Source organism: Ptiloglossa arizonensis, chromosome 13, assembly GCF_051014685.1.
Source record: "Ptiloglossa arizonensis isolate GNS036 chromosome 13, iyPtiAriz1_principal, whole genome shotgun sequence".
NCBI classification, from domain to species: Eukaryota; Metazoa; Arthropoda; class Insecta; order Hymenoptera; family Colletidae; genus Ptiloglossa; species Ptiloglossa arizonensis.
The window spans coordinates 6033115-6047132 of NC_135060.1; the positions used below are offsets into that span (position 1 = coordinate 6033115).

The following is a 14018-nucleotide window of genomic DNA, read 5'->3' on the forward strand; positions in this document are numbered from 1 at the left end:
TGTTTCTAACGTGTCTCTTTTGTTTCGCATAAATATATACAAATTTGTTCCTTTATTTCGGTTTCCCTTAACATATTTGCAATCACTAACTTAAACAGAGTACAGGTACGACATGAATCGTACGTACTGTTCAAGTATCGCTGACACATTTTTAACTGTGTCTATGATAGAATACTAACAGATCAAGACGCAAGAGTATTGAACGACCTTGAAAAGAGTTCTAATGGCCAATCTAAGGATGCATATAAATTGTGTTCGCGTAAATAGAGATTTAGTTCCTTGATGTTCAAACAAATCGAATCGCATTCATTTATTACTCTCAAAAGTTAAAACGATCCTAAATCGAGGTTTTCAATATTTCAATAAATTTAATATGACTGATACCATATGTGAACAATTTTACTTAATTAACCCATTAATTGGCGCATAATTTCTGGACGATAACTATAAACAATAATCATATCGAAAGTGTTAAGTAGATCAAATAATGGGAAAATTATCATTAAAAAGCCATATATAATAAAAAGAGTAAATTTATTTATGGAAAAGTATAGTGATATAAAAATATGACATTTCTGTAATATTAGAACAGAAATTATAACAATATAATAACTCATTTTTTATTAAAACAAGTATGTATATAATATACCATATAGTATTTTCATTAAGGAGTAGCTTATTAAGTATCATACACGAAAATCGTGCCATATTAAAATCTTCGGATCCATCTTTTGAATCTTTTCTATGAAAAACTTTTCATATTTTCTATTCATAACACAACAATATTTTATATCGTATTAAATCGATATTTTTTCAGGCTCATTAATTAGTTTGCTATGAATATCCCACAAATTCTGTAAGAAATAAAATATTGTAGATATTTATTGAATAATTAATTTTTATCAATTGGTAAATAACTTGTTACATTAACTTTTTTATATGAAGCACTGTTAAATAAAATATTTACATATCTAATAAAATCTAGTAAATTATATTACAAATAACTAATGTACCAATAAGCTCCATCTTCTTTGATCAAATATTAAGATTGAACAGCTTTTTTTAATCTATTATTCAGAATTTTGAAAAAATAAACTAGATATCCATAAATAATATTTATACAATATTGAAGAAAATGACTACCATTTTAATTGTTTGGTATTGTACGACGAGGAATGGCATCTCCATCTTCCTCTATCAGTTTGTGATGTACAGCACTGAGAGCCTGCAGACCATACAAATACATTACAAAACCAATTTAACAATATGTTTTCATTAAAATTTAAATATCTTTAAATCTCAAACTTTAAGTGTACAAATGTGGTTAAAAAACTTTACAAATACGAGTGTTTAAATCTATACCTTGAAGTATTTTACAGTTTTCACACGCAGTTCTAAAGTCGCATCTTCGTCACAAATAATTATTGTACGAGGATGCTGTTGAAAAGCTGATACAGTCCACATATGATTGATACCTTCTTCTATAGCCTTATAAAGAGCAAATGCTTTGTGAGATCCTGTAATAAGAATCATTACTTCTTTAGCATCCATTACTGTACCAACACCAACAGTTAATGCTTGCTTTGGAACTTTGGATATATCATTTCCAAAAAATCTTGCATTAGCTTCCAATGTATCTTGTGCTAATGTTTTTACTCTTGTACGTGATGCCAAGGAAGAACCTGGTTCGTTAAAAGCTATATGACCATCTGGACCAATACCTGCAAAATAACATTTTCCTGTATAAGAAATTGATTTAAAAATTGATAAATTGATAAATTTTTACAAATAAAAATAAACATCTATATACTTATAAATTACATACCACCAATAAACAATTCAATTCCACCAGCCTCTTTAATTTTTCTTTCAAAATCATCACATTCTTTTGCAAGATCTGGTGCATTACCATCAAGAATATGTGCATTCTCTGGATCAATATCTATATGCTTAAAAAAATTATTATACATATAATAATGGTAAGATTCTAGATGATCCCTGGGTAAATCAACATATTCGTCCATATTGAATGTTTTTACATATCTAAAGGAAATTTTTCCTGCTTTGTAATATTCTATAAGCTTTCTGTACATTCCCAAAGGTGTACCACCTAAATAGTAAATAATGAGTATAGTTTATATTAAAAATTTTATTGCAAATTATAATAAACAAGAGGACATACCTGTTGGAAGACCAAGTACAAAATATTTATTTTCATTTGGTTGAAAATCATTAATTCTTTTTAAAACATATTTGGCAGACCATTCTGCCACATAATCTACTGTATCACAAATTACTAAACGCATTTTTAATTTATGTTATATATAAATTTTCACTTATCTGAAATAAATGCAAAATTATACAATATAATTTGAATAAATCTAATATATAATTCTCAGTTAGATTTACAAGTGTTATGTTGGGGATATCTTTATGACAACGACCTCTTATCTGAATATACAGAATGCGAAAATGTGTATTTAATTTATTATTTAAATAAATTCATTGAGATTTTATTCTTATTAATTATTTTCGTTTTCCCAGTTTTTATCTCTAAAATGTTTGAGGAGCAATAAATACAATAAATATGTGGTGTATTTGTTCGCTTAAACTTATTTATTATATCCAATACATATTTATTATATCATATGTATGCGTATATTAAACTCAGGTATGTGAATGGTTCTTCATGCCTCGTTTTAGATGTCCGTAACCAATGACTGTTGACCTTAAGAACCACGCATATATTAACTTTAATTAATGTTATTCGATGTTTTATATTTATTAATTTGAATACTATCTTAAAAGCGGGAAATGGCGACTCTCCCTTGTGGCAAGAAAGCAAATATAATTATGAAAAAATACGAACCTGAAGAAAAATTAAAAAATGCTCTACAGTACAGTCAGTCAGCCACCAAATCAGCTGACTTGCTACTAACCTAATCTCAGTGATTGTTATTTTGCAACAGAATGAATTAATCTATCCCACTTACAGATATTATTATCACTTGAAAATGAATTATTCAAAACAACAAGTCAATAATTCGGTGATACCTAATCTTAATTGTAGAAAAAATATTTTTTATTATAAAAACTTTTAGTCTTTAGCTATATAAATATCATTCTTCGCAATGTATTAAATGTTATACATTAATTTTTAAATAATACTATATACTTTTTTATTACTCCCTTATTAAAATAAAAGAATTCATTAAATTTAAAATACATTAAATTAAACACAATTGCCGTTACTAATAATCAAGTTCAGTTCAGAATTCGGCGGGAATACATGATTAATGTTCTTGTTCGTGTTAAGTAGACATTTCTTATATTATAAAGATATTTTCTCATAAGTATTGTAAGATTCACAGCAGTACGATGCCCGAAGTGACGATTAATAATGTTAATGTTAATTTTCCTTTCAAACCATATTCTGTTCAAGAGGAATATATGACAAAAGTGATAGAGTGCCTTCAGAATAGTAAAAATGGTGTACTAGAATCCCCAACTGGTACACTTCAATTTCATTATTTCTATGTTTTATAGATTATTAGAGCATTAAAATTTATTAATATAAATTCCTCAGGTACAGGGAAGACTCTCAGCCTTTTGTGTTCTTCTTTGAGTTGGTTATTAACAAAAAAAGCTCAATTGCAAGCACAATCAATAGTTGGTGGAATAGAGACACCAGACTTTGGAGGACATTTTTTTAAACAATTAAAAAATAAACTTAAAGATGCTGCAGGCAATTCAGATTCTTCTACTAGTTTTAACTGGGCAATGCCAAAAATTATTTATGCATCTAGAACACATTCTCAACTTTCGCAAGCAATGCAAGAATTAAAAAGAAGTTCTTACAAACATGTAAACGTAGCTGTGTTAGGATCCAGAGATCAACTTTGCATCCATCCAGAAGTTTCCAAAGAGACCAATTCTTCCAATAAAGTGCACATGTGTCATTCTAAAGTAAAGTCTAGGACATGTTTTTATTATAATAATGTTGAAACAAGGTAAATTTTTTTACTAATATTCTATCCATTTTGGTAAATCTTTATTCACATTTACAAAACATTGATGGAAAACAAACTTTTTTAGGAAAGAAGATCCTTTCTTCAAACAGGAAGTATTAGATATAGAGGATTTAGTAAAAGCTGGTCAAAAATTCAAATGCTGTCCATATTTTCTATCTAGAGAACTTAAACAAAATGCAGATATAACTTTCATGCCATATAATTACTTGTTAGATGCAAAATCACGGAAATCTCAAGGTATAGACCTCCAAAATAGTATTATTCTTTTAGATGAAGCACACAATATTGAAAAAACATGTGAAGAGGCAGCATCATTACAGGTAATATATTAGTATAGCAATGCTAACACAAAATCATTACACTATGTGCGCAAATTGGGAGATATATAAAATTTTTGTAGATATGTAGTACAGATATTGCAATGTGCATTGATGAAGTAACAGCAGTAATGGAAGATATGGCCAATGATGTTGAACAAAATGATTTTGTAATTGAAAATTCAGGGAATGTACAAAAAGATTTTAGTGCAGATGATTTATGCATTCTGAAAGCTATGTTTTTAGAATTGGAAAAGGCTATTGACTCTATAAAAGTTGTAAAATGCAATGAAGGAGATACACATCCTGGTGGATACATTTTTGAATTACTAGAAAAGGCACAAGTAATGATGAATTTATTTTCAAGTGCATAAAATATGTTTATGATATTTATTTTGAATAATACTTTACTTAACAGCTAACACATGGCAAAGAACAATTAGTAATAGAGAAACTAGATAAAATTGTTCTTTACTTAACAACTACAAGTACTTCTCCGTTTACAAGAAAAGGTAATGCACTTCAAAAATTCAGTGACTTACTAAGAATTGTGTTCAACAGTAGTAATAGCTTATACTACAGAGAAAAAGTAAAACAATGTTATAAAGTATACATCCAGTTAGAGGAGTCGAAAAAGAATCATAAATATGATACATGGGAAACAAAGAAAACTGTTTTAAAAAATGATGGCAAAGTTATCAGTTATTGGTGTTTTTGTCCTGGTTTTAGGTAAAATGAGTTAATATGTTGTTTCATTATTTTAAATGGATTATATATGTATACTTATCTACAATCACCATAATACATTATATATTTGCACATCTATGTTCTAATTATAATGATAGATTCTATTTTATAAAGTATGCAGCAGTTAATGGAACAAGGTGTGCGCTCAATAGTATTAACAAGTGGTACATTATCTCCATTAAAACCTTTTATATCAGAACTTGGAATACCAATTGAAGTTCAATTGGAAAATCCGCATATTATAAAAGGAGACCAAATCTGTGTAGGTGTTCTTAGTCAAGGTCCTGATGGTTTTCCATTAAATTCTTCTTTCAACACAAGGTATTTTTATTATTAGTGTTTTTTCACAATATGTATGTAATATATTACTCAAATTGTATCATTTCTTTTAGAAATAATCCAAAATATATAGCTTCTCTTGGACGAACAATACTTAATTTTAGTTGTATTATTCCTCACGGTTTATTAGTTTTCTTTCCTTCATATTCAATAATGAAGAAATGTAGAGAAGAATGGCAAAACACAGGTTTGTGGACAAAAATTGCAGAACGTAAAGTAATTATCTTTAATATTTATATAAGATTTTATTTCACATGTTTATATATATAACAAAACTCTTTTTTCACATTTATTAGCCTATATATGTAGAATCACAATATAAAGATAGTTTTATAAATGTTATGAATGAATATTATGAAAAAATTAAAGATCCTTCGTCTAAAGGGGCTATCTTTATGGCAGTCTGTAGAGGTAAAGTGAGTGAAGGACTTGATTTTGCAAATGCAAATGGGAGAGCTGTATTAATTACTGGTCTTCCATTTCCACCTTTAAAAGATCCAAGAATTATATTAAAACAACGGTACTTGGAAGAGATGAGAACTAACAACAAAGAAGTAACCAAAGTTTGAATACATATTAAAAAAGATGGTCACCTTTCTGATTTCAAAAAATTAATATTTTTTTTGGAACGCCCCATTTTTTAATTTTTAAACATGTTATTCTTCAAATAGAATTTTTTAAACTGGTTGATAATTTTGCTCAATAACTACTTATCTGATTGAGTTGAAATTTAAATTATATATTTACAATAACATTCTCTATCGTTACACTATGATTGCTGGTTTTTCTGCAAGATTAACATTTTCTTTTTTAATAAACTTACTATTTCTACATGATATTCATTTAGATTCTAAAAATTCTAGTTTTACTCAGTTCCGAAAAAAATATTGTTCAATATGGCACAAGTAATAATGATTATACTTATACTTTTAACATACAAACGAAACATTAAACATTCCATATTGCCAGAAAAATTCTGAAATAGCTTTCCTGCCTGAAAGGTGATATTCTTCCTTAAACTATTATATAGATCAAATCTGTTTCATATTTTACTCTTTTTAGGCTTTGTCTGGACAAGAATGGTATCAACTCGAAGCGTCACGAGCTGTTAATCAAGCTATTGGCCGAATAATACGTCATAAAAATGATTATGGAGCTATAATTCTTTGTGATTGTAGATTTGATAATCCAGGTTTTAAAAAGCATTTATCTGCTTGGCTGAGACCTTATATTAAAAATTTTACTAATTTTGGAATAATTACAAAGAACTTAAGAGATTTCTTTAAATATGCAGAACATGATGTAAGTTTTCTTTCTTCGTAGAAATAAAAACAGGTAGTCCTCGATTTACGATAATTCTTGTATTCATAGTATCGGGTAACTGAAAGAGCGATAAAACAAAGAGATGAAAGATAGATATAGAAAGAAAACTAAAATTAATAAAATATCATGAAGATAAGACTTAGTGTCCAATTTAGCGCATGGTTTAATAATATTCCACTCGATTTCTAATATTTTGGAAAACATAGAAGGAATTCGTGATGTAGTGAATAGATTGACGCCAATAAAATTCACAACAATTACAAAAAAAAGGAAAAATTTAACATATCTTGTTAATGGCAAGCATAAAATTTGAGTTACGACCAATCTTACTGAGCGAAACTTTATCGTAAGTCGAAAACTACCTGCAATGATATAAGTATAAATGAAGTGACTGAAAATTTTAACTTACTGCGTTAAAATTTTGTTTTCAGTTACCACAACCAAATATGCAATATCTGAATAATAGTATTTCATTACCTGCAATGACAGCATCTTTTGATACAACTCTACCTCGAAGTGCAAGAAATACTTCAAGACACAAGTCCGAAGTAACATCTGTGATAGAAGATACTTTTAATATACATTCATATGTAAATGAAAATGAAAAGAATGACAAATCAATTAATGCGAAAAAAAAAAATTTTTCTGAGCTTCTAGCAACAGAGTCCAAGCCTGTAATTAATTTTAGTGATTGCAAATTAAAAGAAAATTATATCACTTGTGAACTAACAAGGAGTATCATTGAACCAGTTATAAAAAAAAGAAAAATAAAAATGTTACCTGTAGAATTTAATGAATGCTTGTCTGGTCCTTCAACTTCGTCTGTGAGCACAGAGAATATAGACAATTCAAAACATTCCCAACAAATATCTGAAGAATTCAATAATGATACTGATAAAAAAACATTAGGCAAAACATATTTAAAAGAGGTAAATACATATCTACCAAATATGTTTACGTCTATGAAATACTTTCTAATAAGAAATATTTAATAGTTTAAATATCATAAGCATATAAAATATTCTTTTAGGTAAAACGATCTTTATCGGAAGCTAATTATAAAACATTTACAAAAATGATACAAGACTATACAAAGACAGGTAATCTTGAAGAGCTGCTGAAAATACTTGAAAACATATTTCCACAGAAAGAAGGACTATTTCATTTACTTATAGGTACTTTTTTTCACATTATTATGAGAGCTTATTAGGAATAGTTAATTGTATCATATTGATATTTTTCAATAATTTACAAAATATACAAATTTTTAGGGTTTAAACGTTTTTTAAAAAAACAACACATTATGGCATTTGATACTCACATCACCTGTTTAAAAAACAAGTTATGATGTTCAAAAAAAGTTTCAAGAAATCAAAAAATCAAAAAAATTAATTTTACTTAAATATATAAAATGAAAAAGTATGAAAAGTGCATTACTAGTAAGTATTAATGAATGACATACTATATTTTATATTTGAAATAATTTCTTTTAACCTTTTTGGATGTAACAATAACATATGTGAAGAGTATACATATACGTGATATTTTAAAGTTAATGTTTTGTAAATAAAGTCAATTTTCAGCAATTAATAATTCGAACACAAAGCTTCAAACGAATGTCATCATTCATGAATTTCGTCTTATTTTACTATGTAGAATCACTCTTTTTCAGTTGTCTGTATAAATTATTATTTTAACAATAATTTTTTTCTAAAAAACAGATTTTTTTGTCTGATATAATTCATATACGTAGTTATATTATATTTCAAACATAAACTTTGAAAAACATTCAGAGAGATAACACATATACATGATAATTAAAATTAACTTGCCAATACTATGTTTATAAATAGGTCTTATTATTAATAAAACCATATGAATGCACATGTTATAATCTTTAAAAAAATCAATCATCGCGAAACAGTCGCAAATCGCCTCAAAAATAGAATAAAATTTCATTACAAACTGATTTAATTTTCATATCTATGAACATGTATGTTACATTTTGTTATTTAATACATATAACATTTTGAAAAATATATTTTAAAGCACCAAGTATAGAGAGTAAGTTGTAACAAATTATAATATTAGTTATTGAAGATCATCATAGTTAAATTATATGTCAAGTAATACATTACATTGTATTAAAAACGAACCAAATACCATCCATTCATTTAAACATGTGTTCTGTCATTCTTTTATGAACTTTTTACCGAAATACTAAATTATATAATTCACAACTTACATCGACATCAGAATGTCTTCTATCTGATATTTTTGTCTATATGTGTTTAATGTATATGTTTTTTCTTTTATTATAAATCTTGACTTATGAAAACGAATTAAATATTACTTTAAAATATTTATATATATAAATATATATATATATATATATATATATCACTTATTTTGAATTAATGTATTATTTAATGAACATATAACATTAATGTTTGCCTTACAAAGGTTGATTAAAAATTGCAGTTTTTTTACAATTTCATGGTATTTACTCCACTCGCATCTTTATTATTGTCAGCTTCGTTTCTCATAAGTGCATTGGTCACGATTTCTTTATAGTAGTCTCCAAACACACTTTGATTATACGATATAACTATCAAAAACTGTGCTGCTATGGTTGTCAATTCTTCTTGAAGCGATAAAAGTCCTGGTGGTACTTGTTGTAATGTTATAGATTTAGATAGTATTATCTTTTGTAAAAATTGTCGAATTCTCAAATCTGAAAAAGTATAGAAAATGATTGAAATAAAAAAATGAATTTAAATACGATTATTACAATTTACATATAATGCTTACTTATAAGATGCCTAATTTTATGTTCTGGTTTAATAAGTTCTAGTATTTGTCCTTCTAATAATGTTTCCAACTCTGGAGATAACTGAGCTGCACCAATCTCTTCCAATGTTGTTCTTATGTCCGTTCTTACTTGCAATACAATATTCGGCATTACTGTTTCTAAATCCCTATCAACACATACATGAAATTCATTGCATAATTTTATTGTTTTCGTATGTAATTATGAATTATTGTGTACATACTTGTTCAAATGTACAGAATCTAATAGCACATTAAGATGTTCTTTAATATTCTTCTTAAAACTTGATACTCCATGAATTGGTGCACCCACTGTGTTGTTTACTAACAATAGTACGGCGCCCCTAATGCTTAACCTACTGGTTTTATCACGCAATTCTAATAACCTATCCTGATCAAGCGTTAAAGTCTAAAAGAAAAATACAAAACAAGATTAATATTCATCAGATTAATAACTTATGCAACATAAAATGAAAACATGCACCATTTTAAATGGATTGAATTTTTAATATAATTTAATATTTCCGAACATACTTCTATTTCTGGACTGAAATCCCACTCTAGAAGATCAAGATATGCTTCAGTTAAAAGACAATGTGTGATCTGTTGTACAGCATTAACATCTGATGAACTGTGCGTAACTTTTGTAGGATCAAAATGCCTTAATAACCACTTTTCTGTGTTCGTTAAACCATTTGGAAAGATTTTTATAAACTTAGCAAACTTTGCTTTTTCATATTCTATACTTGAAGCAACTATATTTGGTCTCATCATAGTAATAGTAAAGTTTGCCAAATCAAGTAGCATTAGTTGCAATATTTCCATTATACCTTTAAATATTTCAATAATATCTGTCTTTTGACTCAGCTCTCTAATTTTTCCATCTCTTACTGGTGCACATACTTTACTCATAATTGAAATCACATATTGTGCATAATGATGGAAATCTAAAACACCTTTCTCTGCTTGCTGTTTGATTAAATCTACATCAAGCACTTCCTTTAAATTTTCTTGTATTTTTGCATGGTGTGGCAACACCAAATCATCTAATATCTACCAAAAAGGAAAATTATTAAAAAATAGACAAACCTTATATTACTTCATAAAATTAATATGAACATATTACTCCTTTAATATCACTTAGTAAATTTAATGCTTGTGTATAATTTGGAGGATCTTCAGCCAATTGTTCAGCCAACAAATTCCAAAAAGCTGTACGCATAATTTCTTTGACTCTTTTCCATTTTTCATCTCCATATTCAAACGTTTGTAATTGAAAATTTTTATCCACTGCAATTTCGTGAGCCAAAGTCATATTTTGCATGTCATTAGCAACCTTTAAGATTTCCTCAAGAGGAACAAATTTTGGCGGTGATGTTCCTACTAATCCGACTGTCATAAAATTTGGTGTTTTCTGCCTATACAATATTACTTACATTAGAAATCATATTATTATACAATTCAAACACTATTTATCAATGACAAACAAATGATAACTTTATATAACAATTAAATAATTTACCCCCTTGCATTATCTTCTTCTGGATTAATATTTGAATTAGATTGACAATCTAAAGATACAGATGTACTAGCCGCATTTGTGTTACATTTCTGTTCTTTATTGTTTTCCATTTTTTGATTCCTTTAAAATATATCTTGTTATATTACAATATTTAACAAAGCTTATGTTTACTATAACAGATAACATAGTGGATATTATTAAAACATTAAATATCATATTAAAAAATATAATACTGATAATTATTATAAATTAATTGTTAAATTAAAATACATTAGTGACAAACATAAGTTTTCAAATTGAGAAATTTTATTCACACATAATTCTATAATTAATATACTCAGATTAAAACTAAACAACTGTAAATAATACTGCACATGATAACCATTTAATATTCTTATGACACAAAGACACACTGACCAAAACAAAATACCAGGAATGAAATTTAATAATGCCATTGATCCTGGAAGTTTGCAACTAATGAAGAGACAGCAAATAGTAATACCCCATATTACTCCAGCATCAACCAAAACTTTATTCCTAATAAAACAGCATTTAATTGTGTGCATAATAGTTGACTTTACTTGAAATTAAGTATAATCACGTTAAAGAATAACATGAAATTTTAACTCCACAAATTTTAGAAATAAGTTTTTTTGTTAATGTGTCAAATTAATGAAAAATTTTTTTTTAAATGTAAAAACCAAAAACTTAAATAAAAACACATATGTATTACAATTCTTTAAGTAAAATGCATATTTACTATGAAGTAGTCAATTCAAATTTGCCTCCAAAAATGACGACCTTTTTTTAATAGAGAAAATATAATTATAATTACACAGTAGAATTAAACAATTCATATAGTCTTTAATATATACTTTAAAATACCAATATAAGAAACATACCTGTCTGACATGATTGGTATTGGATTTAAATGTTTTGTTGCAGCAAGAAGCAGCTGGCAGTTGAATGCACCGGTTAGTGAAGAGAAGGAGGTCAAACCTTGTCTATAAAAAGAACATCCACAAGGTACATATAAGAATTACCCTTCCTACTTCATTTTAAAGAACTGACATAGTAGTTTTATTTACAACAACCTGTCTCATGTCTGTATAGTGTGTGAGTTATATACTCAATATAAGATATTATAATTGTCAGTATTAATATATTTTATATTGCAATATAATTTGTAAATATCTTCATAAGTCTTTTAAGCATAAAATTATTTTAAATATGTTCCTTGTCAATTAATTAAAAAGTAAACAAATAAAAATGATTAATAATCTCCTATTTTTATTTATAATTATAATATTGAAATAATATCTATTTTAAGTGTCTTTCATTAAAGATACAAAATTGTACTAAAACTTAAGAAGTTTTAAATATTCATAGATTTTTTACGTATTATTCTTAACGCGCAACACTTTTAGGCAGTCAATACAATTGCGTATATATTGATCTGTTCACAAACAAAACTGATCTAATGTGATGTTTGTTTATGATACAATTTTAAACATCTTTTCGTTTAATAACTTGGAAACGCTATGAAGCTGTGTGTTTAGACTTAAGCACTTTCAATTTTTAATATAAATATAAGACATAATTACACTTTCACTAGAAAGTTGAAGCGTTTAAACCAAAATCTTACCTGCTTAATATTTTACCAAAATATTTGAACGCTCATTATAATAAAATTCGTATTTCTATGATAAATTTATTAATAATTTCATATACAAATCATCGTGTCAAGAAATCAATTGTGTTCCAAACAGCTGTGAATTATGTATTTACAACTTGTAGGTTGATGTTCAACAGTGAAGTTAGGCGTGAATTCTGTTTCAAAACAGTAGCGTCATCTGTAAATTGTTTTTTTTGTCATTGAATAATTATCGTCTATAGTCATTTATATCTGTAATAATATCTAAATTTGAAAGTTTACTAAAATGTACTAGAATCTTTCATTTATTTAATTTCATTATCTAATGATAATAATATAATTACTGTATTTATTTGAAATTTATCATAATATTGATAATTACTATCTACACGTTATATTAATGCAATTTCGTTTGTATTAATAATCTAGGAAGATGTGTACAATTTTAAAATAGTTTCAAAATAATAATTATGAAATGTGCATTTGTATTATAGTAAATGTAAAATGAATCAATTTTAACATATATAAATTGGTTGAGCATTTTTACATATATATGTACATTTAATAACTTAAAATTAAAGATAATGATTCACGATCGTATTGTACCGATTATAACGCATGAAATCTGGAAAGTTTTAAGGTATGCGTGACATTGTCTTCCTTGGAAAGTGATATGACTCATTGTTGTTCGCCTTGAGCTTGACAAATGTTGCATAGGTTCCAATAAATGAACTCGTCCGAGCGTTCTTTGTTATATAAAAGTAATTAATTAAATTATATTTGAATAATATATAACAAGTTACAAATTGTTCGCATTTTTTAAAAATCCGTTGACTGTAATTATTTTCAAATAATGTAATATAAAATGTTTCTAACGTTTAGAAAAATTGAAAATAAATTTATTTTCAAATTAAACTTCCTTGTTTGAAAAATGATTACAATTTTTTTACAGACATTTGGAATTTTTTCATTTTTTATAATATTTAAACAATATTTTATAGAAAAACTATTGCTTTAGTCTTTAGTTTTTAGGCTTTGTTCTTCCTTCAGTGTGTTTACCTGTTTATTACATCTATGTATATGGTTTTAAATAAACCGGTTTATACAGAATGTTCACGTTAATATTTAGTATTAACTAAAGAACCGAATCTCTGAAATATTAGGTGTGTTAATAGTTGTATTTTGAAAAATGCTACTGTGATATGAATTTACATACTATTCTAAATATGTGTATTGTCTATTTAATTTGCAAAAGT

The 14018-nt window shown here is 26.7% G+C and overlaps 3 protein-coding genes across 10 annotated transcripts; 1 reads left to right on the forward strand and 2 right to left on the reverse strand.

Moving 5' to 3' along the window:
• Positions 1-523: 523 nt before the first annotated feature.
• On the reverse strand, positions 524-2924 carry Oscillin (glucosamine-6-phosphate isomerase Oscillin). Of its 2 annotated transcripts, XM_076325215.1 has the most exons (7): positions 2870-2905; positions 2445-2728; positions 2183-2340; positions 1826-2110; positions 1363-1721; positions 1144-1225; positions 524-854 (listed from the first exon to the last, which is right to left on the reverse strand). In XM_076325215.1, exons 3-6 carry the CDS (start codon positions 2304-2306, stop codon positions 1148-1150), a joined length of 846 nt encoding a protein of 281 aa, XP_076181330.1. In that variant the 5' UTR covers positions 2307-2340; positions 2445-2728; positions 2870-2905; the 3' UTR covers positions 524-854; positions 1144-1147. The 2 variants fall into 2 exon arrangements, with proteins under 2 accessions (XP_076181330.1, XP_076181331.1); XM_076325216.1 differs by lacking the exon at positions 2445-2728 and having other exon boundaries at positions 2870-2924.
• On the forward strand, positions 2736-12318 carry Rtel1 (Regulator of telomere elongation helicase 1). Of its 3 annotated transcripts, none has more exons than XM_076325205.1 (13): positions 2736-3511; positions 3587-4010; positions 4096-4351; positions 4432-4692; positions 4767-5077; positions 5210-5416; positions 5488-5650; positions 5731-5988; positions 6497-6736; positions 7189-7686; positions 7788-7932; positions 8029-8196; positions 12054-12318. In XM_076325205.1, the coding sequence occupies exons 1-12, from the start codon at positions 3379-3381 to the stop codon at positions 8103-8105; spliced, it is 2973 nt and encodes a 990-aa protein (XP_076181320.1). In that variant the 5' UTR covers positions 2736-3378; the 3' UTR covers positions 8106-8196; positions 12054-12318. The 3 variants fall into 3 exon arrangements, with proteins under 3 accessions (XP_076181320.1, XP_076181321.1, XP_076181322.1); XM_076325206.1 differs by having other exon boundaries at positions 8100-8196; XM_076325207.1 differs by lacking the exons at positions 7189-7686; positions 7788-7932; positions 8029-8196; positions 12054-12318 and adding an exon at positions 6806-7094.
• On the reverse strand, positions 9171-12927 carry LOC143153730 (T-complex protein 11-like protein 1). Of its 5 annotated transcripts, none has more exons than XM_076325208.1 (9): positions 12754-12927; positions 12011-12112; positions 11526-11645; positions 11109-11228; positions 10713-11004; positions 10121-10639; positions 9811-9995; positions 9569-9735; positions 9171-9491 (listed from the first exon to the last, which is right to left on the reverse strand). In XM_076325208.1, the coding sequence occupies exons 2-9, from the start codon at positions 12019-12021 to the stop codon at positions 9244-9246; spliced, it is 1662 nt and encodes a 553-aa protein (XP_076181323.1). In that variant the 5' UTR covers positions 12022-12112; positions 12754-12927; the 3' UTR covers positions 9171-9243. The 5 variants fall into 5 exon arrangements, with proteins under 5 accessions (XP_076181323.1, XP_076181325.1, XP_076181324.1 ...); XM_076325210.1 differs by lacking the exon at positions 11526-11645 and adding an exon at positions 11869-11909 and having other exon boundaries at positions 12754-12926; XM_076325209.1 differs by lacking the exon at positions 11526-11645 and having other exon boundaries at positions 12754-12926.
• Between the last annotated feature and the right edge of the window lie 1091 nt (positions 12928-14018).